Source organism: Bos grunniens, chromosome 14 (assembly GCF_055505025.1).
Source record: "Bos grunniens cultivar Pamir isolate PY7600 chromosome 14, Bosgru_T2T1.0, whole genome shotgun sequence".
NCBI lineage: Eukaryota > Metazoa > Chordata > Mammalia > Artiodactyla > Bovidae > Bos > Bos grunniens.
Genome location: NC_141178.1, coordinates 14,885,518 through 14,911,819, shown reverse-complemented (window position 1 = coordinate 14,911,819; position 26,302 = coordinate 14,885,518). Strand labels below are relative to the sequence as shown.

The 26,302-nt window shown below is 39.3% G+C and overlaps 1 protein-coding gene across 11 annotated transcripts in view; it reads right to left on the bottom strand.

Annotated features, from left to right (window-relative positions):
• Nucleotides 1-26,302, bottom strand: part of CPQ (carboxypeptidase Q) — a 577,075-nt gene that overhangs the window by 421,119 nt on the left and 129,654 nt on the right. For 8 of the 11 annotated variants that reach the window (XM_086336023.1, XM_086336027.1, XM_086336025.1 and 5 more), the window contains exon 2: nt 8,387-8,852. In XM_086336023.1, the coding sequence (XP_086192149.1) occupies nt 8,387-8,852 (466 nt within the window). Of the gene's footprint in view, nt 1-8,386; nt 8,853-19,376; nt 19,544-26,302 lie in introns of those variants that run through there. The other 3 variants (XM_086336022.1, XM_086336030.1, XM_086336031.1) reach the window with 1 other exon arrangement.

Here is a 26,302-nt window from a genome sequence, read left to right as displayed (position 1 = left end):
ATGTATGGATATGAGAGTTGGACTATAAAGAAGGCTGAGTGCCAAAGAATTGATGCTTTTGGACTACAGTGTTGGAAAAGACTCTTGAGAGTCTCTTGGACTGCAAGGAGTTCCAACCAGTCAATCCTAAAGGAAACCAGTCCTGAATATTCATTGGAAGGACTGATGCTGAAGCTGAAACTCCAATACTTTGGCCACCTGTTGTGAAGAACTGACTCATTTGAAAAGACCCTGATGCTGGGAAAGATTGAAGGCGGGAGGAGAAGGGGACAACAGAGGATGAGATGGTTGGATGGCATCACCAACTTGATGGACTTGAGTTTGTGTAAACTCTGGGAGTTAGTGATGGACAGGGAGGCCTGGCGTGCTGCAGTTCATGGGGTCGCAGAGTTGGACACAACTGAGCGACTGAACTGAACTAAACTGGCAGGTGACAAAAACATGAAGGTAAGATACCAAATCCAATATTAGCAAAATTTTGAGGCTCTGAGCCTGAGCACCTGGGTGGTTGGCAATGGTATTAATGAAGATGAGAAACACTGGAGAGACAGGATGCTCAATTTGTGGGTTTGCAAGACAACCAGTAGTTCTCAGAAATGCAAGTAGAAAGTCTTCCTCCAGTTTTCCACAGGTAGCTATCAGTCTTAACCCGGACACACAAATTAATATACACTATAATACTCAAGTCTATAAATGGAAAGCTTAAAAATATTAGCTCCAGTTACATAAGGAATCTGCTCCATAGCATGTGCCTAGAATACTTCTCTTTTAATATTCTGATCATCTTCACCCATCCCTTGTGGATTCTCAGGAAAAACAACAACCTTTCTAATCTAGAGAGATGTTATAGAATTATATGTCAGCCATTTTTCATTTTATAAGTGACAAAATTAAGGCCATAGAGATTAAATGACTGGGCCAAGGTCACACAACTAGGTGGCTAAACCAAGGATACAGCATGGGTTTCCAGGGAGATGAGCTCTGCACCATAATACCTGTACCTAGAGGTCCTTTTATGCAGACCTTACCCTATCTCCTGTGGGAATTACACCTGATCCAGCCTAACTCTCCAGTCTTCTCAGAGCTTAAAATAGCCCAGTTGCCAGAGAATTGCTTATGTACCTTGAGCTCCATGGAAGAGGGAATGGGGTGAAAGTGAGTCTTAGAACACCACAGTAGACTCCAATGAGTAAAATTCACTTCCCCTTGGGTTTTTAAGGCCCCAGTGGAAATCAGTAACTTGGCTTAGTTTTCCCAGGCAGGGAGCCAGGGAAGAGCAGGCCCATCTACAAATACAAGAAATAAGGATAGAAAAGAAAGGGAAATGAGAAAAAATGTTCAAAATAAGGTACAGACACGGGTATCATCACAGTACAGGTACCAGCAACTCTTGAGACAGATCAGCTTCAGTCAAATGGATAAAAAAGGAAATCTTAGAAGTGAAAATAACATTAAGTTATTTGTATGTGAGGCAATATAGTCTAATGACTAAAAGCACAAACTCTGGAATTTGACACTTGTTCACGCCTGAACTTGGCCTCTCACTAGTTGTGTAACCCTGGGCAAATTGTCTAATCTTCTGCAGTCTGCTTTTCTCATTTGTTGAAAACAAAACAAACAAAAACCTGTAGACCTTTAAAGACAGTTAAGAGGGTTAAAAAGGAAATATATAGGTACACACACACACACACACACACACCCCAGTGTCTAACACAGATGAGCAGTAACAGAAGGCAATTAGGCAAACTCCTAGTTTACAATATAGAACCCAAGTGGAGGGCTCTCTAAAACCTTAGAGGACTCTTCCAATTATTCATACAGCCTCAGAGAGATCACAACTAGCCATCCCAGTGGTATATCCAGAATGCTGGAGTGAGAAACTTGGCAGATCTTCTTCCCTATGAAACATTTAACTGGGAAAAAATATTTTTAAAAAATCACTTAAAGTCTCTCAACATTGTCCTAAGGGCATATAGCAAGTAGAGCAACACTCATTCAAGAAAACACTCTATTAATAAATCTAAGTTAGAATTATGAGTCTGTAGCTTTTGGCAATGATCTGATTCCTTCTCCCATCCCCAGTTCCATGTTATAGAAACTCTATTATGGTCACTTCACCCCATTTCTCTACCCAGCCTCTACTTGTCTGATGGAAACACTACACCAAGTATAGCCATGAGAGGACTGGAACCTGACCTGAACATCTTAGCTTGTTCATAGGCAGAGGTCCCACGGTGGGACAGGCAAGCTGAAAAGACCAGTAGCTACCACTCTTCCCTTCTAGCACCTGCCAGGGATGTCACTCTAGGGAAGCAGGCCACTATCACTGTGCTGAGCTCCTGGGAACTCCCAGGGAAGAGGTAAGCCAGGTGGATGAAGTTCTTAACCAGGAACAAGGTTCTTAACCAGGGTGGTGATTTTATTTGGAACAGAAAACAGAGAATTCCATACCTGAGGATGTTGTTGCAAATGATGGAGAGCTTGGGAGATACTGATACTTCATGATACTGGGAGTTTCATGATACTGCTAGCAATAAGCTAAATGGAAGAACAATCAGAAAAAACAGCAACAACAACAACAACAAAAAACAGAAGGAGAAATAACAACCAAGAAAAGCCCTCCCTGGATCACAACAAACCCTGGGTTTGGGAAGGCTATATGCACATGTTCCTACTTAGAAACAATTGAAACTGGACATGGGTCAGATTGAAAACATTTTCCAAGCTGCACACAGATCCCTCAACAAAGGGCAGAGGCCCTACTGGCACAAGAGGCTTAAGTGCAACCTCTAACCAAATACTGACTGTAAAATAAGCTATTCTGACACAGTGGAAAATACTATTAAACTGGGCTTAATATTAAAATCATATGCATCCTCACAAGCTGGAACGCTATGTGCATGTCCAAGGCTGTGACCTCTCAAGACTGATTGGAGAAGAGATGTTCAAGCTACTAGGCCCTGACTGAACCCGGGGCAAAAACATAATTCATTAGTTTTAATAACAGCCCTTAAACAACATAAATATCCAACAATAAGGGGTAAAAATATAACTGGCTAAGGGGACCTAAGCACAACCTTTGACCAGTAAGTGGCTTGTACAGACCTCAGGATGACACCTAGAGAGCCAGACTAAAGGGAAATAAAAGCAGTGTGAATAGGGACATCTGAATCTGTACACTTCGGGAGAAAGAGACTTCACAAAGTTAGTAAAACTAACTCATTATGCAAATAAAGGACAAAACAATAAAAACAACATCAACCTCCAGTGGCAATGGAGAAGGAGCAAGAATCAGTATTCAGAATTGCTAAAATGCATTATTTAAAATCAGTTTTAAACAACAACAAAAATAAATGGGACATGAAAAGAAGTAGGCAAGTGTGACCAATACACACACAAAAAAGCAGGCAAGAGAAACTGCCTGGAGGGGGTTAGTTGTCACGGACATAGACTTCAAAGCAGCTATTATAAACATGCTCAAGGAACTAAAGAATTAAAAGAAGGTATGACGACAATGTTTCATCAAATGGAGAATACCAATCAAAAGACAAAAATGAGAAAAAAGGCCAAAAGTTAATTGTGGAGTTGAATGGCAAAACCAGTACAATATTGTAAAGTAATTAGTCTCTAATTAAAATAAATAAATTTTTTAAAAAAGAGGAAAAAAAAGTAAAATAACTGAAAAGAAAAATTCAGTAGAGGGACTCAGTAGTATATTTAAGCTATCAGAAGAAAGAACTAATGAATTTAATGATAGATTGATACAGATTATGCAATCTGAAGAAAGGAGAGAGGGGGGAAAGAGAGGAAGAAAATAGGCAGAGCCTCAGAGAAGTGTGGGACATCATTAAGTGCACCAACATACTCATAACCGAAGTACCAGAAGGAGAAAAGAGCAAAGAGAGGGTAGAAAATATATGTATAGGAAAAAAAAAGTTGAAAATTACCCAAATTGATGAAAAATATTAATCTATAAATGAAGTTCCACAACCTCTAATCAAGATAAAAGGAAAGAGTTTCTCACCTAGATACATCAAAATCAAAACACTGAAAACTGGAAACAAAGATAAAAATCTTGAAATCAGTAATAGCAAAATGACTTGTCACATAGAAGCATAGCTCATTTTATTGTCCTTCTCATATACTGCATTTTTCTTTTTAACAAACTGAAGGCTTATGGCAATCCTGTGTTGAGCAAGTCCACTGGTGCCACTTCCAACAGCATTATTTTTTAATTAAGGCATGCACATTTTTTAGACATACTGATACTACCCACTTAATGGACTATCAGATCAGATCAGATCAGTCGTTCAGTCGTGTCCGACTCTTTGCGACCCCATGAATCGCAGCACTCCAGGCCTCCCTGTCCATCACCAACTCCCGGAGTTCACTCAGACTCATGTCCATCGAGTCAGTGATGCCATCCAGCCATCTCATCCTCTGTCATCCCCTTCTCCTCCTGCCCCCAGTCCCTCCCAGCATCAGTCTTTTCCAATGAGTCAACTCTTAGCATCAGGTGGCCAAAGTATTGGAGTTTCAGCTTTAGCATCAGTCCTTCCAAAGAACATCCAGGACTAATCTCCTTTAGAATGGACTGGTTGGATCTCCTTGCAGTCCAAGGGACTCTCAAGAGTCTTCTCCAACACCACAGTTCAAACGCATCAATTCTTTGGCGCTCAGCCTTCTTCACAGTCCAACTCTCACATCCATACATGACCACTGGAAAAACCATAGCCTTGACTAGATGGATCTTTGTTGGCAAAGTAATATCTCTGCTTTTGAATATGCTGTCTAGGTTGGTCATAACTTTCCTTCCAAGGAGTAAGCGTCTTTTAATTTCATGGCTGCAATCACCATCTGCAGTGATTTTGGAGCCTAAAAAAATAAAGTCTGACACTGTTTCCACTGTTTTCCCATCTATTTCCCATGAAGTGATGGGGCCAGATGCCATGATCTTCATTTTCTGAATGTTGAGCTTTAAGCCAACTTTTTCACTCTCCTCTTTCACTTTCATCAAGAGGCTTCTGCCATAAGGGTGGTGTCATCTGCATATCTGAGGTCATTGATGTTTCTCCTGGCAATCTTGATTCCAGCTCGTGCTGGAATTATCCTTCAATTAAAAATAAATAAACTAAAAAAAGGATCCGATGAATTTTCAGGGCAGGAATAGAGACACAGACCTAGAGAACAGACTTTGGACACAGCAGGGTAATGAACTGTTGTTTAGTCGCTCAGTCACGTCCAACTCTTTGAGACCCCATGGACTGCGGCACACCAGGCCTCCTACACCATCACCAAGTGGGATTTATCCCAGGAATGTAAGGTTGGTTTAACATCTGAAAATCAATAAATGAAATGTATCCAATTCAATGGGGAAAAAGTAGTCTTTTCAACAGGTAATGCTAAGACAAATGAATAACCACAGCAAAAGAACAAAGTTGGATTCCTACCTCACATCTAAAATTAACTCACAAACCTAAATGTAAAAGCAAAAGTTATAGAACTCTTAGAAGAATAAATAAAAATAAGAATAAAACAGGAATAAATCTTTGTGACCTGGTTTCGGCAATGGTTTCTTAAATATAACAGTAAAAGTACAATCAACAGAAAACAATTAGAGGAACTGTGCTAATTCAGAATTAAAGACATTTCTGCAGGAAATACTACCATCAAGAAAGTTTAAAAAAAAAACAAAACACAAAAACAATCCATAGAATGAGAAAGAACATTAGTAAATCACACTGATAAGAGACTTGCATCCAGAATACATGAAGAGCTTATGCAATTCAATAATAAAAATTCAACTAGCACAATTAAAAACTGGGCAAAGTGATTCCCCTGGTGGCCCAGGGGTTGAGAATACACCTGCCAATGCAGGGGACACAGGTTCAATCCCTGACCCAGGAAGATTCCACACGCCAAAGAGCAACTAAGCCTGTGGCCACAACTACTGAGCCCACGTGCCTAGAGCCCATGCTGTGTAATAAGAGAAGCCACTGCAATGAGATGCCGATGCTCTGCAACCAGAGAGTAGCTCCCACTCGCTGCAACTAAAGAAAGCCCACACACAGTACAAAACCCAGTACAGTCAATAATAAATAAACAACTTAAAAAAACTGGACAAAGGTTTCAAATAAATATTTCTCTGAAAAAGATGCACAAATGGCAAACAAGAACATGGAAAGGTGCCCAAAATCATTAGCCATTAGAGAAGTGCAAACGGAAACCACAATGAACATCACTTCATACCCACTAGAACAGCTGTAACCAAAAAGGCAGAAAACAAGTTCTGACACATATGTATAAAAATTAGAACACATGAGTGAAAATGTAAAATGGTGTGGTCAATTTGGAAAACAGCTTGGCAATTCCTCTGAAAGTTAAACAAAGAGTTATCACATACACAAGCAATTTCACTCTTTGGTATATACTCAAGAGAAATAAAGTACATACAAAAAACTTACACATGAATGTTTATAGCATTATTCTTAATAGCTGAAAGGTGGGAAAAAGTTGTTCATCAGTTGATCTATGGATAAATAAAATACAGTATATCTATAAAATGGAAAATTTTTCAATAATAAAAATGAATTAAGTATTGAACATGCTACAACGTGGATAAACCTCAAATACATGCTATGTGAAAAATTTCAGTCACAAAAGAAAATACTAGTGTATTACTTCATTCATGTGAATTATCCAAAAAAGGCAAATCCATAAAGACAGGAAATAAATTAGTGGTTGCCTGGGGCTTAGGTAGGAAAGGGATGAAGCATGACTGCTGATGAGTATAAAGTTTCTTCAGGGGGTGATGAAATGTTCTTCAGTTAAGATTGTGCTAGTTCTGTGAACATTAAAAACCACTAAAGTGTAAATGGGTGAGTCATTATGATATGGGAATTATATCTCAATAAAGATTTTTTTTTTGGCTGTGCCCAGTGGCATGCAGAACCTTAACTTCCCATCCAGGGATCAAACCTGTGCTCTCTGCAGTAGAAATGGGGGGTCTTAACCACTGAACCACCAGGGAAGTCCTGATACCTCAATGAAGATGCTTTTTTTTTAAAATTTATTTTATTTATTTTAATTGGAGGCTAATTACTTTACAATATTGTATTGGTTTTGCCATACATCAACATGAATCTGCCACGGGTGTACACATGTTCCCCATCCTGACCCCCCCCTCCCTCCTCCCTCCCCGTACCATCCCTCTGGGTCATCCCAGTACACCAGCCCTGAGCATCCTGTATCATGCATACCTGGACTGGTGATTTGTTTCACATATGATATTATACATGTTTCAATGCCATTCTCCGAAATCATCCCACCTCGCCCTCTCCCACAGAGTCCGAAAGACTGTTCTATACATCTGTGTCTCTTTTGCTATCTTGCATACAGGGTTATCATTACCATGAAGATGCTTTTTAAAAGCTGACCATCTGCTTCTCTACTGGATGTTTCTCTTGGCTTTAGAGAAGGTCAAAAGTTTTTAGAAAAGCTCAACTTTTTTTTTTTTTATCAACTACAGTTAACCCTTGAACAACACAGGTTTTAACTGCACAGGTCCACTTACACATAGATTTTTTTTCAATAGTAAATACAACAGTACTACATGATCTGTAGCTGGTTGAATATGCAGATGCAGAAACTCATGGATACAGAAGAACCAAAGCATATATGGAGGGATGACTATAAGTTCTATGCAGATTTTTAACTGTGTGGAGGGTTGGTGCACCAACTCTACTATAGTTACTTTGCCATAGGAAAACTGTCCATGAATACATGCATAGTCCATGAACAATCCATTACTGATCAGTGGCTCACTGTTGGCTGCTTATACATTCCTGATCTAAGCATTTATATTGTCTGATGAAGCTGAGCCAGAGTGCTGCTGAGTAAAGACAGAACTCCATCCTAGACAACTCTTTACATTAGAGGCCTTGGGTTCTGTTAAAATAACTACTTGAAATCAATTCAATGTGCAAGACTCTGTCCCCTATTTCATTAATTTTAAGAAGTTCTGTTCATTGAGGCCACTTGAAAGAAATCATAACTTTGTGACCTATTTATATATATTGCATTCTCTACAAAATGATACTAATGTTATACTAGATAGAAATTATTAAGTGATTCAGTTCATAAGTATCATGGACCAATAGTAGATGCTTCATTTTAAAAAGTGACACTTTCAGAAAAGAGAGGGAGAAAAGGGAAGGGGAGAAAAAAGAGTATGAGTAAAGCACTCATGAAGCCAATGAAATGGAAAATGATTCTTTCTTTTTATCACCCAATTATAATGTGAACCATGCACACTATAATCAGTTATGTCACATGGCATTAGTTTTATAATGAACACAGCAAATTGACTTGAAAAAGCAAACCATACCTTCTGGGGGCGTTCCAATGCTGCTGCCAAGACCCAAAATAGCCATCTTGTGAATCCTCGGCTCCAGCATCACAGCAGATTCCTCTCCCCTCTCCCAGTGGGGTATTTTGACAGGCTCCAGGTGGACGTTCTCCAAGCCATCTCCCTTCAGGTTTTGCTGCATGATCTCGATGGCTCTTTCTAGGTTCTTGGAGCCACTTAGTCTGGGCCCAACAGTATCAACCAGAAGTGCCAGCCGCTCATAGGATCTGTTCTGGGCTTTACCATAAACAGTAAGGTTGATGATTGATTTAGCAACATCTCCATAGTGGGCTATTTCTTCTTTGATTTCTTGAAAAGTCCTCTGAGAGGGGCCATTCCCATATATAGCTTTCCCAGAGGCCAGGGGTAAAAGGTGAACAACACCGACAAACATGAAGAGAAGGAACTTCATTGTTTTTCCAGTCAGTTTTCTTCCTAAAATCATCTGTGTAAGGAAGAAATGTGTGTTAGGAGAAAAGAATCTCACAACTACCTGCCCATAACCCAGGGACTGCTTTTTAAATAGGAAAAACTGGTACCCTTATCAACTGGTACCCAGTTTCCATCAAATTCATAACTCCCAGGAATGAAGGAAAGAGACAGCAGTTGTCCTTATTGATAGCTTAGCATTTATTAAAACCACAAATCACATATTACCTAGAAATCAGTTTAAAATCTGCCAAAAGATTATAATAGGAAGATAACTAGGAAAGAGAGGAAGAAATAGTGGTAACAGTGATAGGAATGTGCTGTGCTGTGCTTAATCATGTCCGACTCTTTGTGACCCCATGAACTGCAGCTTGGCAGGCTCCTCTGTCCATGGGATTCTCCAGGCAAGAATACTGGAGTTGGTTGCCACGCCCTCCTCCAGGGGATCTTCCCAACCCAGGTCTCCTGCATCGCAGGCAAATTCTTTACCGACTGAGCCACCAGGGAAGCCCAGTGATAGGGCTAGGGCAGTGTTATCTGCTACCCCTTTTTCTGAACAGTAGTAGTGCTCAGTTGTGTCCAGCTCTTTGCAACCCCATGGACTGTAGCCCCCCAAGGCTCCTCTGTCTATGGGATTGGAGTGGGTTGCCATTGGCTTCTCCGGGGGATCTTTTCTGACCCAGGGATCAAACCCACATCTCTTGCATCTCCTGCATTGGCAGGCAGATTCTTTACCACTAATGCCACCTGGAAAGCCCTTCTTCTAAACAGAATATGACCCAAATCCATTTCAGAGTTCCCTCTGCCTGAAAGGCCTATTGGAACTCATCCTTTGAGGCCCTTTCACATGTTACCTTTTCTTGATCCTCTCCCTAACCCTATCCCCTCCAATCCTTTAATCCTCACAACTCTATGAGACAGTTTCTTATTATTACCTTCATATTAGAATTGAGGATTCTGAGATAGTGAGAGATTAAGTAACTTTCCAAAGACACACAAAGACTTTCTAGCTCTAGAGACCATGATGTAAACAGTGCTACTCAAAGTATGGTTTGTGGACCAATGCCAGTCCACAGCTGTTTTTCCACAAAATATAAATACAAAGATTAAGAATAAACATATTCAGGGCTTCCCTGGTGGCCCAGTGATGAAGGATCCACCTTGAAATGCAGGGGGCACGGGTTCTATCCCTGGTCGGGGCACATCCCATGTGCTGCGGGGGAACTAAGCCCATGAACCACGACTACTCCACAACTACTAAGCCCGTGCTCTGGAGCCGCCAGCTGCAAGTACTGAGCCCACATGCTGAAACTACTAAGGCCCAAGCACCCTCAACCCTGTGCTCCTCAACAAGAGAAGCCACCCCAGTGAGAAGCCTGGGCACCGCTAGAGAAAGTCAGAGAGCGGCAACAAAGACCGAGCACAACCGAAAATAGAGTAAACACACTTAGTGCTGTGCAACACAGTAGCTAATAGTCTAATGAGGTGATTACAATTTAAATTAAATTAAATAATCAGCTTCTCAGTCACACTAGCTGCATTTCAAATGCTCAGTACCCACATGTGACTAGTGGATGTTGCATTGGGCAGCACAGCGAGAACATTCTATCATCATAGGAAGTTCCACTGAATAGCACTAGCCCAGACACCTTTATAGACAATTGACAGAACAACGGTGTATTTGTCAAATCTAGTAACTAAAAAATCGTACTTTCCTTTGTATAACTCATTTTATTTTTCTAATTCACTATTATATTTTGCAAAAGTATCAGTCTGAAACAAATTCTAAATTTAAGAATCTGGTCCTTCATGACAGATATTTTGAGAAGCATAGTCATAAACTACTATAAGAATAAATTCCAAATTCAGACAGACAGCATACAAGGCCTCTCAAAATATGGTTCCAACAACCACCTCAAGCTCATCTCTCCACCTGCCCCTCTAGAGTGCACACGTTTCACTCTCATTCTCATTTCTTCTCTCTCCCTCTCTCTCTCTCACATGCACCGACACATGTACACCCCTAAGCTTTGAGAAATTGAGCACCTAAAGTGTGGCTAGTCCAAACTGAGATGTTTTGTACATGTAAAACATATACCTGATTTGATCTTTAAAATCAACTACTTCATACTTAAGTATGAGCAAACAACATAAATATTTCAGATATACTGGATTAAATATATTATTACTAATCTCACCTATTTCTTTTTACTTTTTAATATGGCTATTAGAAATTTTTACCTTATATAACATTTATATTTATAATTAGCAATATTCTACCTACACTGAAGTGGACCCTGTTCTTCAAATATCCAGGTTCTTTCATAACTCTGGGACTCTACTTACGTTTATTCCCTTTTATTGCAAGGACCTTCCTTCTCTCTCTTTTTTTTTTTTAATTTTATTTTTAAACTTTACATAATTGTATTAGTTTTGCCAAATATCAAAATGAATCCATCACAGGTATACATATGCTCCCCATCCTGTACCCTCCTCCCTCCTCCCTCCCCATACCATCCCTCTGGGTCGTCCCAGTGCACTAGCCCCATGCATCAAGTATTGTGTATCAAACCTGGAGTGGCATCTCGTTTCATACATGATATTTTACATGTTTCAATGCGATTCTCCCAAATCTTCCCACCCTCTCCCTCTCCCACAGAGTCCATAAGACTGTTCCATACATCAGTGTCTCTTTTGCTGTCTCATACACAGGGTTATTGTTATCATCTTTCTAAATTCCATATATATGCGTTAGTATACTGTATTGGTGTTTTTCCTTCTGGCTTACTTCACTCTGTATAATAGGCTCCAGTTTCATCCACCTCATTAGAACTGATTCAAATGAATTCTTTTTAATGGCTGAGTAATACTCCATTGTGTATATGTACCACTGCTTTCTTATCCATTCATCTGCTGATGGGCATTTAGGTTGCTTCCATGTTCTGGCTATTATAAATAGTGCTGCGATGAACATTGGGGTACACGTGTCTCTTTCCCTTCTGGTTTCCTCAGTGTGTATGCCCAGCAGTGGGATTGCTGGATCATAAGGCAGTTCTATTTCCAGTTTTTTAAGGAATCTCCACACTGTTCTCCATAGTGGCTGTACTAGTTTGCATTCCCACCAACAGTGTAAGAGGGTTCCCTTTTCTCCACACCCTCTCCAACATTTATTATTTGTAGACTTTTGGATCGCAGCCATTCTGACTGGTGTGAAATGGTACCTCATAGTGGTCTTGATTTGCATTTCTCTGATAATGAGTGATGTTGAGCATCTTTTCATGTGTTTGTTAGCCATCTGTATGTCTTCTTTGGAGAAATGTCTATTTAGTTCTTTGGCCCATTTTTTGATTGGGTCATTTATTTTTCTGGAGTTGAGCTGTAGGAGTTGCTTGTATATTTTTGAGATTAGTTGTTTGTCAGTTGCTTCATTTGCTATTATTTTCTCCCATTCTGAAGGCTGTCTTTTCACCTTGCTGATAGTTTCCTTTGATGTGCAGAAGCTTTTAAGATCAATTAGGTCCCATTTGTTTATTTTTGCTTTTATTTCCGATATTCTGGGAGGTGGGTCATAGAGGATCCTGCTGTGATGTATGTCAGAGAGTGTTTTGCCTATGTTCTCCTCTAGGAGTTTTATAGTTTCTGGTCTTATGTTTAGATCTTTAATCCATTTTGAGTTTATTTTTGTGTATGGTGTTAGAAAGTGTTCTAGTTTCATTCTTTTACAAGTGGTTGACCAGTTTTCCCAGCACCACTTGTTAAAGAGATTGTCTTTAATCCATTGTATATTCTTGCCTCCTTTGTCAAAGATAAGGTGTCCATATGTGCGTGGATTTATCTCTGGGCTTTCTAGTTTGTTCCATTGATCTATATTTCTGTCTTTGTGCCAGTACCATACTGTCTTGATAACTGTGGCTTTGTAGTAGAGCCTGAAGTCAGGTAGGTTGATTCCTCCAGTTCCATTCTTCTTTCTCAAGATCGCTTTGGCTATTCAAGGTTTTTTGTATTTCCATACAAATTGTGAAATTATTTGTTCTAGCTCTGTGAAGAATACTGTTGGTAGCTTGATAGGGATTGCATTGAATCTATAAATTGCTTCGGGTAGTATACTCATTTTCACTATATTGATTCTTCCAATCCACGAACATGGTATATTTCTCCATCTATTAGTGTCCTCTTTGATTTCTTTCACCAGTGTTTTATAGTTTTCTATATATAGGTCTTTAGTTTCTTTAGGTAGATATATTCCTAAGTATTTTATTCTTTCCGTTGCAATGGTGAATGGAATTGTTTCCTTAATTTCTCTGTTTTCTCATTATTAGTGTATAGGAATGCAAGGGATTTCTGTGTGTTGATTTTATATCCTGCAACTTTACTATAGTCATTGATTAGTTCTAGTAATTTTCTGGTGGAGTCTTTAGGGTTTTCTATGTAGAGGATCATGTCATCTGCAAATAGTGAGAGTTTTACTTCTTCTTTTCCAATTTGGATTCCTTTTATTTCTTTTTCTGCTCTGATTGCTGTGGCCAAAACTTCCAAAACTATGTTGAATAGTAATGATGAAAGTGGGCACCCTTGTCTTGTTCCTGACTTTAGAGGAAATGCTTTCAATTTTTTCACCATTGAGGATAATGTTTGCTGTGGGTTTGTCATATATAGCTTTTATTATGTTGAGGTATGTTCCTTCTATTCCTGCTTTCTGGAGAGTTTTTATCATAAATGGGTGTTGAATTTTGTCAAAGGCTTTCTCTGCATCTATTGAGATAATCATATGGTTTTTATTTTTCAATTTGTTAATGTGGTGTATTACATTGATTGATTTGCGGATATTGAAGAATCCTTGCATCCCTGGGATAAAGCCCACTTGGTCATGGTGTATGATCTTTTTGATGTGTTGTTGGATTCTGATTGCTAGAATTTTGTTAAGGATTTTTGTATCTATGTTCATCAGTGATATTGGCCTGTAGTTTTCTTTTTTGGGGGGATCTTTGTCAGATTTTGGTATTAGGGTGATGGTGGCCTCATAGAATGAGTTTGGAAGTTTACCTTCCTCTGCAATTTTCTGGAAGAGTTTGAGCAGGATAGGTGTTAGCTCTTCTCTAAATTTTTGGTAGAATTCAGCTGTGAAGCCGTCTGGACCTGGGCTTTTGTTTGCTGGAAGATTTTTGATTACAGTTTCAATTTCCGTGCTTGTGATGGGTCTGTTAAGATTTTCTATTTCTTCCTGGTCCAGTTTTGGAAAGTTGTACTTTTCTAAGAATTTGTCCATTTCTTCCACGTTGTCCATTTTATTGGCATATAATTGTTGATAGTAGTCTCTTATGATCCTTTGTATTTCTGTGTTGTCTGTTGTGATCTCTCCATTTTCATTTCTAATTTTATTGATTTGATTTTTCTCCCTTTGTTTCTTGATGAATCTGGCTAATGGTTTGTCAATTTTATTTATCCTTTCAAAGAACCAGCTTTTGGTTTTGTTGATTTTTGCTATGGTCTCTTTTGTTTCTTTTGCATTTATTTCTGCTCTAATTTTTAAGATTTCTTTCCTTCTACTAACCCTGGGGTTCTTCATTTCTTCCTTTTCTAGTTGCTTTAGATGTAGAGTTAGGTTATTTATTTGACTCTTTTCTTGTTTCTTGAGGTGTGCCTGTATTGCTATGAACTTTCCCCTTAGGACTGCTTTTACCGTGTCCCACAGGTTTTGGGTTGTTGTGTTTTCATTTTCATTCGTTTCTATGCAAATTTTGATTTCTTTTTTGATTTCTTCTGTGATTTGTTGGTTATTCAGCAGCGTGTTGTTCAGCCTCCATATGTTGGAATTTTTAATTGTTTTTCTCCTGTAATTGAGATCTAATCTTACTGCATTGTGGTCAGAAAAGATGTTTGGAATGATTTCTATTTTTTTGAATTTACCAAGGCTAGCTTTATGGCCCAGGATGTGATCTATCCTGGAGAAGGTTCCGTGTGCACTTGAGAAAAAGGTGAAATTCATTGTTTTGGGATGAAATGTCCTATAGATATCAATTAGGTCTAACTGGTCTATTGTATCATTTAAAGTTTGTGTTTCCTTGTTAATTTTCTGTTTAGTTGATCTATCCATAGGTGTGAGTGGGGTATTAAAGTCTCCCACTATTACTGTGTTATTGTTAATTTCTCCTTTCATACTTGTTAGCATTTGTCTTACATACTGCGGTGCTCCCGTGTTGGGTGCATATATATTTATAATTGTTATATCTTCTTCTTGGATTGATCCTTTGATCATTATGTAGTGACCTTCTTTGTCTCTTTTCACAGCCTTTGTTTTAAAGTCTATTTTATCTGATATGAGTATTGCTACTCCTGCTTTCTTTGGGTCCCAATTTGCATGGAAAATCTTTTTCCAGCCCTTCACTTTCAGTCTGTATGTGTCCCCTGTTTTGAGGTGGGTCTCTTGTAGACAACATATGTAGGGGTCTTGTTTTTGTATCCATTCAGCCAGTCTTTGTCTTTTGGTTGGGGCATTCAACCCATTTACGTTTAAGGTAATTACTAATAAGTATGATCCCGTTGCCATTTACTTTATTGTTTTGGGTTCGAACTTACACACTGTTTTTGTGTTTCCTGTCTAGAGAATATCCTTTAGTATTTGTTGGAGAGCTGGTTTGGTGGTGCAGAATTCTCTCAGCTTTTGCTTGTCTGAAAAGCTTTTGATTTCTCCTTCATACTTGAATGAGATCCTTGCTGGGTACAATAATCTGGGCTGTAGGTTATTTTCTTTCATCATTTTAAGTATGTCTTGCCATTCCCTCCTGGCTTGAAGAGTTTCTATTGAAAGATCAGCTGTTATCCTTATGGGAATTCCCTTGTGTGTTATTTGTTGTTTTTCCCTTGCTGCTTTTAATATTTGTTCTTTGTGTTTGATCTTTGTTAATTTGATTAATATGTGTCTTGGGGTGTTTCGCCTTGGGTTTATCCTGTTTGGGACTCTCTGGGTTTCTTGGACTTGGGTGATAATTTCCTTCCCCATTTTAGGGAAGTTTTCAACTATTATCTCCTCAAGTATTCTCTCATGGTCTTTCTTTTTGTCTTCTTCTTTTGGAACCCCTATGATTCGAATGTTGTAGCATTTAATATTGTCCTGGAGGTCTCTGAGATTGTCCTCATTTCTTTTAATTCATTTTTCTTTTATCCTCTCTGATTCATTTATTTCTACCATTCTATCTTCTAATTCACTAATCCTATCTTCTGCCTCTGTTATTCTACTATTTGTTGCCTCCAGAGTGTTTTTAATTTCATTTATTGCATTATTCATTATATATTGACTCTTTTTTATTTCTTCTAGGTCCTTGTTAAACCTTTCTTGCATCTTCTCAATCCTTGTCTCCAGGCTATTTATCTGTGATTCCATTTTAATTTCAAGATTTTGGATCAATTTCAATATCATTATTCGGAATTCTTTATCAGGTAGATTCCCTATCTCTTCCTCTTTTGTTTGGTTTGGTGGGCATTTATCCTGTTCCTTTATCTGCTGGGTATTCCTCTGTCTCTTCATCTTGTTTAAATTGCTGATTTTGGGGTGTCCTTTCTATATTCTGGCAGTTTGTGGAGTTCTCTTTATTGTGGCTCTTCCTCTCTGTGTGTGGGTTTGTACAGGTGGCTTGTCAAGGTTTCCTGGTTAGGGAAGCTTGTGTCAGTGTTCTGGTGGGTGGAGCTGTATTTCTTCTCTCTGGAGTGCAATGAAATGTCCAGTAATGAGTTATGAGATGTCTGTGGTTTTGGGGTGACTTTGGGCAACTTGTATCTTGAGGCTCAGGGCTGTGCTCCTTTGTTGCTGGAGAATTTGCTTGGTATGTCTTGCCCTGGAACTTGTTGGCCCTTGTGTGGTGCTTGGTTTCAGTGTCGGTATGGAGGCGTTTGATGAGCTCCTGTCAATTAATGTTCCTTGCGGTCAGGAGTTCCCTGGAGTCAGGGTTTGGACTTAAGGCTCCTGCTTCTAGTTATCGGTCTTGTTTTTACAGTAGTTTCCAAACTTCTCCTTATATACAGCACCATTGATGAAACATCTACGTTAAAGATGAAAAGTTTCTCTACAGTGAGGGTCACTCAGAGAGGTTCACAGTGTTACATGGAGAAGAGAAGAGGGAGGAGGGAGTTAGAGGTGACCCAAATGAGATGAGGTGGAATCAATAGTGGAGAGAGTGGGGTAGCCAGTAGTCACTTCCTTATGTGCACTCCACAACTGGACCACTCAGAGATGTTCACGGAGTTATACAGAGAAGAGAAGGAGGAGGAAGGAGACAGAGGTGGCCAGAGGGATAAAAGGGGGGAATGAAAAGGAGGGAGACAGATCCAGCCAGTAATCAGTTCCCTAAGTGTTCTCCACCATCTGGAACACACATAAACTCACAAAGTTGGGTGGAGTAGAGAGGGGTTAGGGAGGAGACACAGGCAACCTGGTGGAGAAAAAGGAGAGTCCAAAGGGAGAGAGAGCAGTCAAGCCAGTAATCTCGCTCCCTAGTGAAAAATGGGTCCTGAAGATTGGGTTCTTAAAGGTACAAAATTGGTAACAAATACATAAAAGCAAAAATTAAAAATCTAGAGTAGAGTTTGGAATTTCAAAAATACGATGTTAAAGAAAAGAAGAAGGAAAAGAAAGAGAGAAAAAACGAACAAAGGAAAACAATCAAGGTCGCAAAAATTATAAAGAAAATACAGGTACAAAATTGATAACTAATACCAAAAAGCAAAAATTAAAAATCTAGAGTAGAGTTTGGAATTTCAAAAATACAATGTTAAAAGAAAGGAAGAAGAAACATAAAGAAAGCAAACAAACAAAAACAATGTCGCAAAAATTATAAAGAAAATACAGGTACCAATTTGATATCAAATACAAAAAAGCATAAATTAAAAATCTAGAGTAGAGTTTGGAATTTCAGATATACAATGTTATATAAAAGAAGAAGAGAATGAAACAGAAAAAAAAAAGTCACAGAAATTATAAAAAAAAAAACCTGTAGGTACAAAATTGATAACATATACCAAAAAGCTGAAATTAAAAAACTAGAGTAGAGTTTGGAATTTCAAAAATACAATGTTAAAGAAAAGAAGAAGAAAAAAACAAAAACAAGGTCAAAAAATTATAAAATATATATATATGAAGTTTGCTGAAGAAGAAAAAAATAGGGTCTTTTTTTTTTTTTTCAAAGTAATAGGTTATAAAAGTGAAAATTAAAGGAACAATAGAGGACTTAAAAAAAATTTTTTAATTAAAAAAAAAAGAAAGAAAGAAAGAATGATCGTAAAAATAGTAAAAATATATCTAGGACTTTCTCTGGTTTTGTTGTATGGTGGGTTCAGTTCATTTTTGGCTAGTTCCTTGGTCCGACATATTTCTCAAGATCTATAGGCCCCTTCCTATGTAGTCCGTAGTAACCACGGGGTTTTAATCTATTGCCCGTAGCTTCCAAGGCGTTTCCCTCTGTTATAACTTCTTCTGTTTGCTGGTCTCTTCAGTGTCTGGTTTCTGCCCTGACACAAAGGGGACGGTGGGGGAAACTTTTTTTTTTTTTTTTTTAGGCTCATTTGTTCAGTCGCGCTATGGGGAGGGAGGGAGGGATGCTGCAAACAATTAACACTGGCGTGCGCTCGCAGTGCCTCAGCCACACTGGGTCTGCCCCCGCTCACGGTGCGTGTAGCCTCCCTGCCCACACTGCTCGGGCTCTAGGTTGTTCTGCCGAGAACAATCCGAGGCCGGCCCTGGGCTGCATGTACCTCCCAGGTCCAAGCCGCTCAGGTTCAGGCACTCGGGTAGTCCTCAGAGGCGCAGACTCAGTTGGGCCTGCGTTTTGTGCTCTTCCCAGGTTCGAGCAGCTCAGGTGATGAGGTGTTTGGCGAACGCCAATGCTGCGACTTATCGCCTCCCCGCCACTCCGTTATCTGGGTGTAAAACCGGCGCACCTTCTCAGGCAGATGTTGACCGTCCAGACCCCCAAGAAGTTTTAGTTAGCAAAGAAGCCTGCTTACAGTTTTATAGATAATGTCTCTCTGGGGCTGCGATTTCCCCCTTCCGGCTCTGGCTGCCTGTAACCGGAGGGGGAAGGTCTGCAGCCGGCTATCTCTGTTCAGTCCTTTGTTCCGTGCGCGGGCCTGGCGGTGTCTTAGGTTGGGGCTGGCTTTTCGCGTGGTAGATATCCCACAGTCTGGTTTGCTAACCCATATTATTTCGCTCAGATAGCACTCAGGGTATTCAGGCCAGATTCTTACTCTCAGCGATGCAGCCGGCGCCGCGCCTCCCTGCCCAGCCCCCGCTTGCTAATGGCGTGTGCAGGCGTCTGTGCTGCTTCTCCGCTGGGGGAGTTACCGTAGGGCTCGCAATCTGCGAGTTTTAATTGTTTATTTTTTCTCCCTGTTATGTTGCCCTCTGTGCTTCCAAAGCTCGGCACAGATTCAGCATTGAGAAGGTTTCCTGGTGTTTGGAAACTTCTCTCTTTTTAAGACTCCCTTCCCGAGACGGAACTCCGTCCCTCCCTCTTTTGTCTCTTTTTTTGTCTTTTATATTTTTTCCTACCTCCTTTCGAAGAGTTGGGTTGCTTTTCTGGGTGCCTGATGTCCTCTGCCGGCATTCAGAAGTTGTTTTGTGGAATTTACTCGACGTTTAAATGCTCTTTTGATGAATTTGTGGGGGAGAAAGTGTTCTCACCGTCCTACTCCTCCGCCATCTTGGCTCCTCCCCCACCTTCCTTCTCTTCACCCTGCTCCCTTTCTGTCACATATTTATATTCACTCTTCAATCAGAATACATTAAAAATCACCTCTTCTATGGGGCCTTGCCAAACAATACCCCAGAGGTACATGCATCATTTCTGTGTGTCTACCATAACTAACTCTGTGTGTGTGTGTGTGTGTGTTAGTTGCTCAGGCATATCCAACTCTTTGGATATGACTCCATGGACTGTAGCGTGCCAGGCTCCTCTGTCCATGGATTTCTCCAGTCTAGAATACTGGAGTGGGTTGCCATTCCCATCTCCAGTGGATCTTCCCGACCCAGGGTTTGAATCTGGGTTTGCTGCACTGCAGGCAGATTGTTTACCATCTGAGACATCAGGAAAGCCCATAATTAACTGTATTATTAACTAATATATTTATTTATAAATCTGTCTCTCCTGCTCTCAAAGTCAAGCAGGGTAAATTACTCATCATTTCATCATTATATCCATACATAAGCACTCAATACTTTTTATGAAGGAGTTAATAATACTTTAATCTCCCTAGGTCTCAGCCTCCCTAGAGTACGAGAGTACTTGTCTTTGCCTCCTTCACAAAGAAGCTATAGGAATTAAAAACTTGATATCATATTTAAAATTATTTTGAAAAATTATAAAACTATACATTGCTGCTGCTTCTCTTTCATTATAACTACAGTTGACCCCTGAACTACAGTTGATCTGGTGTGAGCTTCCCAGGTCCACTAATAGGCAGATTTTTTTCTGATAAATACTACAGTAGTACAAGATCCAGGGTTGATTGAATCTGTGTATGCAGAACCATGGATCCAGAGGGCTGACTGTGGGATTTCAGGGTCCACCATGGGTCCTAGGACCAATACCTCTCCTTGTTCAAGGGTCAACACATAGGTTTTTTTCATTTCTACAGGTACTATACTGATGCTTGTGTTAAAAGTTAAATTTCATTAAACCATCAAAACATTTCACCAGATTGAAATTTATAAGAAAAGAAAAAAAGAGGTTCATAAGTTATCTATTAATTAGCACTAACCACAAGTATCTACTTCTTATTAAAAAAATTCTCTAAGCCTTCTGCAAACATTAATTAATGATTTCATAATACATTTCTAGTGATGGATTAGAATCATATTATGACAACACTGTAGAGATACCAGTGAACTTAGGGATCCCTAGTCCATACCCTCCTTTTATAGAACGTTAATCAAGGCCTGTGATGTAATTCCCAGGCAGCTGACAAGCCAGCAACTACAATCAACCAGGTAAGTGGTCCAACTAGCACATACTTCCTAAAGGATTAAGAATGATTTTCTTATAGGAAGGGCTTCCCTGATAGCTCAGTTGGTAAAGAATCTGCCTGCATTGCAGGAGACCCTGGTTAGATTCTTGGGTCAGAAGGTCTGCTGCAGAAGGGATAGGCTACCCACTCCAGTATTCTTGAGCTTCCCTTGTGGCTCAGCTGGTAAAGAATCCACCTGCAATGAGGGAGACCTGGGTTTGATCCCTGTGTTGGGAAGATCCCCTGGAGAAAGGAAAGGCTACTCACTTCAGTATTCTGGCCTGGAGAATTCTACTGGTATAGTCCGTGCAGTCACAGAGTCAGACAAGACTGAGTCACTTTCACTTTCTTATAGGGAATTGTATGCATTAACATATAATAGAAATTCAGTGAAGGATACCTAAAGGCAGTCTGAGAAGCAAATACACATAATAAAATATATGTATATAGAGTAGCACCAGAACAAAGAGAACAAAGGGGATCATGAAAAGCTACAGAAAAGACATAATATCTGAAGACAGGCTCAAGAAATGGCTGCTGCTGCTAAGTCACTTCAGTAGTGTCCGACTCTGTGCGACCCCATAGACAGCAGCCCACCAGGCTCCTCTGTCCCTGGGATCCTCCAGGCAAGAATTCTGGAGTGGGTCGCCATTTCCTTCTGCAATGCATGCATGCATGCTAAATCGCTTCAGCTGTATCCGACTCTGTGCGACCCCATAGACAGCAGCCCAGCAGGCTCCTCTGTCCACAGGATTCTCTAGGCAAGAATACTGGAGTGGGCTGCCATTTCCTTCTCCCCAAGAAATGGCTACAGAAGCAGAAAAAAATGAATGGCATCCCTATCAGAGGGCCACCAGAACATCATCTGTTCGTCAATCCTGGTTGTCCAGAAAATAATGGGGCCTGAGTCTATCATCTTTACATCTTTTTGCATATATGTCAACTGAATTAATAGGTAACACATCATTTTGATAATAATTCTTAATGCTTCTTAACATGGTCAGTTAAATAAATTTTGACATTAAAAATGATATAATTACTTTAAAACATAATTCAGTATCTTTGAGTATTGTTCTGAGTACCTTAACTTCACTGTTTCTTTAAATCCCACAAATGCAATAAATGCTTATTTTTAAAAGGAATTTAAATTTTTTTTCCCAATGGATCAGTTTTTCCCTGAGTATAAAATTTTCTAAGATCTAAGGCACAAAACAATGCATTACACAAGAAATCACCTAGAATACTTGACATAAGTAAACACTAAATACATGTTAGTTGATTCTAAACCTAGTTCTCCTCTGTAACATAATCAGAAAATTACCAATGTAATACTTGGCTAGAATGCGTAATTATATATCTCTCCAATGGAGCACTACAAGAATATTATAGTTTATTTTATTATTATTGTTTTTAGAAAGGTACATTAGCCCAACTAAGATATGTCCTCACTAATAACTAGCATAAATAATTATAACAACTAACAGTCTATATTTGGGGAGGTAAGAAAAATGGACCAAGATATTTCTATATCACATTCCACTCAAGAAAAAACAAAAATATCATATATAATTTAAAAACACAAGGACTATATAAAATTTGTACAAATCTGATATACAATTTGTACAAATCTGATACATTTGTACATTCCTAGCAAGAAATAAAGGATTAAAATAGTGAAATATACAAACAGAGTAAGACTAAATAAAAGCCAATAATCAAAAACAACTTGAAGAAATTTGTTCCTAATTCGCAGATTTAGGAACAAATTCTCAAACAAATGTTTGAGAATTACTCATCTCAAACATTTCCCCATTATAATTGTAAACGGAGCTTCATTTCTCCAGCCATTTAACAGGAATGTACTGAGCACCTTACCTACTAAGCACCAAAGACACAAATGTTTAAGATAATACTCATACCCTCAAACAGCCGTCAAGTATAGTAAAGAGACAGATAACGTGAAAACCTGATAACTGAGATGGTTACAAGGTTCTGTGAAAACAAAGTGGAGGGGCGGTTAGGAGGAGTTTCCTGGTGAAAAAAGCACTGTAACAGGGGACTTAATAAACAGTTCCCACCACATGTGTAGGAAAAGGAATGGAGGCAGGGATGGAGGGAGGGGTGGAGGGAGGGAGGGATGGAAGAAGGAAGGAAGGATAGTTTTCTTTTTGATCTTCAGTACGACCTGCTCCTTAGCACAAAGAATCCACACAGATTCCACATCAGGACAAGGACAGCATGTAGTTCCTCAAAATCCCCAATCAAGCCACTACTTATTACTTATGTGGGTTATTCCTTGGAATTTTCACAGAGGGAAAAATAACCCATGCTTACAAAACATATGTTTGTCAAATAATTCATTTACAAAGACATTCAAGATTTTATTTAATATCCCTAAAATACTAATAACCTGATTGAAAAAAAAAAATCTAGCACACTCTTGAGCAAATTATAGGACACTTGAAAAAACACACACTTTTAAAATATTATTTTTGTACACAAAAGTTTGAAGTCATTGTTCCTTTACTTGAATTCCAACTGTAGAAATATTAAATGCTATACTCTTCAAAATCTTAAGCAACTATTTTAAAACACTCATGCTGTATCATGTCTTTGAATTCAGAAAGTTACATATTCAAAGGAACCTTTGGAGCACTGTTTGAAAAAAGACTTTCTTTTCATATATTGCCTTCATGAGCCATAGTTACAGATTATCTTTTTCACAAAAAGAGATAAAATTGAAATGTCATTTTCATTCTTTTCTACTTAAATTTGGAAGGAAACTTAAACAAAACCAACTTTGCTTCTGCTGTGAATTATATTCTCTCTAATAATAGGTTTATATTTTGAGGAAACAAAACAAAATCCTTGCTTCTATTTCTAAATCTTTTCCCTGAAATATTATTGTTTGAAAATGTCTCAGGCTATGCTAGAAATGCCACAATGAATAGACTAAGTGAAGTGGAAAAGGACACAATGAAAAGAGAATGTGCTGAAAGACAGAAAAAGTAAGATTTAGAGACTGAGATTTTTATTGATTTTTTTATTGTGTCACTTTTTCTGCTAAGGACTGCATATACTACTTATATAAAGACTTAAATATGTTCCTTAAACTTACATTGCTGAACAGGATTCACTGACATAAATTTAACTCTTTGTCTTCAGCCTAGCATGTGTAGCAGATACAATGTCCATAATTGCTAAATACTAGTTTAGAAACTGGCACATCAAAATTCACTTTCTGACTCCCACTAATGCTCCTAGATTTATAATAATTAGCCTTTTAACCATCTTAAGGAAGATTCTCTCCTTTATTCAATTCAAAGCTCAAACAAGACCAACCTAGACAGCATATTCAAAAGCAGAGACATTACTTTGCCAACAAAGGTCCATCTAGTCAAGGCTATGGTTTTTCCAGTGGTCTTGTATGGGTGTGAGAGTTGGACTATAAAGAAAGCTGAGCGCCAAAGAATTGATGCTTTTGAACTGTGGTGTTGGAGAAGACTCCTGAGAGTCCCAAGGACTGCAAGGAGATCCAACCAGTCCATCTTAAAGGAGATCAGTCCTGGGTGTTCATTGGAAGGACTGATGCTGAAGCTGAAACTCCAATACTTTGGCCACCTGATGCAAAGAGCTGACTCATTTGAAAAGACTCTGATGCTGGGAGGGATTGGGGGCAGGAGGAAAAGGGGATGACAGAGTATTAGATGGTTGGATGGCATCACCAACTCAATGGACATGGGTTTGGGTGAACTCCAGGAGTTGGTGATGGACAGGAAGGCCTGGTGTGCTATGGTTCATGGGGTTGCAAAGAGTCGGACACGACTGAGCGACTGAACTGAACTGAACTGAACTGCTTTCCATAGCTTATATCCAATCATTCATTCAGTTCTTCAAGAAAACTCATTGAGAACTTACTATCTACCAGGAGCTGTGCAAGAATTTGGAAAAGATAAAAAAATTAGCAAGACTCAGTTCCTACTGTTAGTAGACACTGTTAATTACTAATTTAATATACATCCCTCCCTTTTCTTTCTAAACAAAACTGGATTTTATTTGGGGTGCAAAGTGTCCAGCCCCATTAATCTAAGCCTTTTGCTCTTAATATGGATGGCACCAGTCTTATAAGATGTTTTGTAAATGTGGTGGGTAGGGGAGAGAGTATTTGGTTGTCATAAAGATGTAGGGGTCCTACTAGTAATGAGTTGGCAGAGGCCAGGGATACTAGACATACAGCAATGTGGAGGGAAATCCTGTCTACTAAGAACTCTCCTATATTCTACACAGATTTTTATTTTAATGTGAAAACCTATTATTTGAACCTTGACCCTAACTCTATTGTACATACAAATACATGCAAAACTGGATTTTGTGCAGTTTTAATGCAAGCTGACTTTTTCAAGAAGCAACCACCATGTATATCAAGGGAGGACTATACTGTGCTTTTTTCAGGATTTTACTGAGAGCAGTTCATCATTTCGGTGAAACCCCAGTGACAACACTACTCCTGGTATTGGAAACACCATCAACCCTGGGCCCATCTGCATTCACTGCGGTCATGTTCACTATGTAAGCATCTGAATATGTCATTATGTCACCTAGTGCAGTCATGCCTGGGCATGTATGTTTTGAAGTGCTTTATTATCAATTACCTTTATTTAATGGCTTCTTTATATTACAGTTAGGATAGCACAGTGATTTACCTGAAAATATGCAAAACCACCCTTATGGCAGAAAGTGAAGAGGAACTAAAAAGCCTCTTGATGAAGGTGAAAGAAGAGAGTGAAAAAGTTGGCTTAAAGCTCAACATTCAGAAAACGAAAATCATGGCATCTGGTCCCATCACTTCATGGGAAATAGATGGGGAAACAGTGGAAACAGTGTCAGACTTTATTTTTCTGGGCTCCAAAATCACTGCAGATGGTGACTGCAACCATGAAATTGAAAGATGCTTACTCCTTGGAAGGAAAGTTATGACCAACCTAGATAGCATATTCAAAAGCAGAGACATTACTTTGCCAACAAAGGTTTGTCTAGTCAAGGTTATGGTTTTTCCTGTGGTCGTGTATGGATGTGAGAGTTGGACTGTGAAGAAGGCTGAGTGCTGAAGAATTGATGCTTTTGAACTGTGGTGTTGGAGAAGACTCTTGAGAGTCCCTTGGACTGCAAGGAGATCCAACCAGTCCATTCTGAAGGAGATCAGCCCTGGGATTTCTTTGGAAGGAATGATGCTAAAGCTGAAACTCCAGTACTTTGGCCACCTCATGCGAAGAGTTGACTCATTGGAAAAGACTCTGATGCTGGGAGGGACTGGGGGCAAGAGGAGAAGGGGACGACAGAGGATGAGATGGCTGGATGGCATCACTGACTCGATGGACGTGAGTCTGAGTGAACTCCGGGAGTTGGTGATGGACAGGGAGGCCTGGTGCGCTGCGATTCATGGGGTCGCAAAGAGTCGGACACGACTGAGCA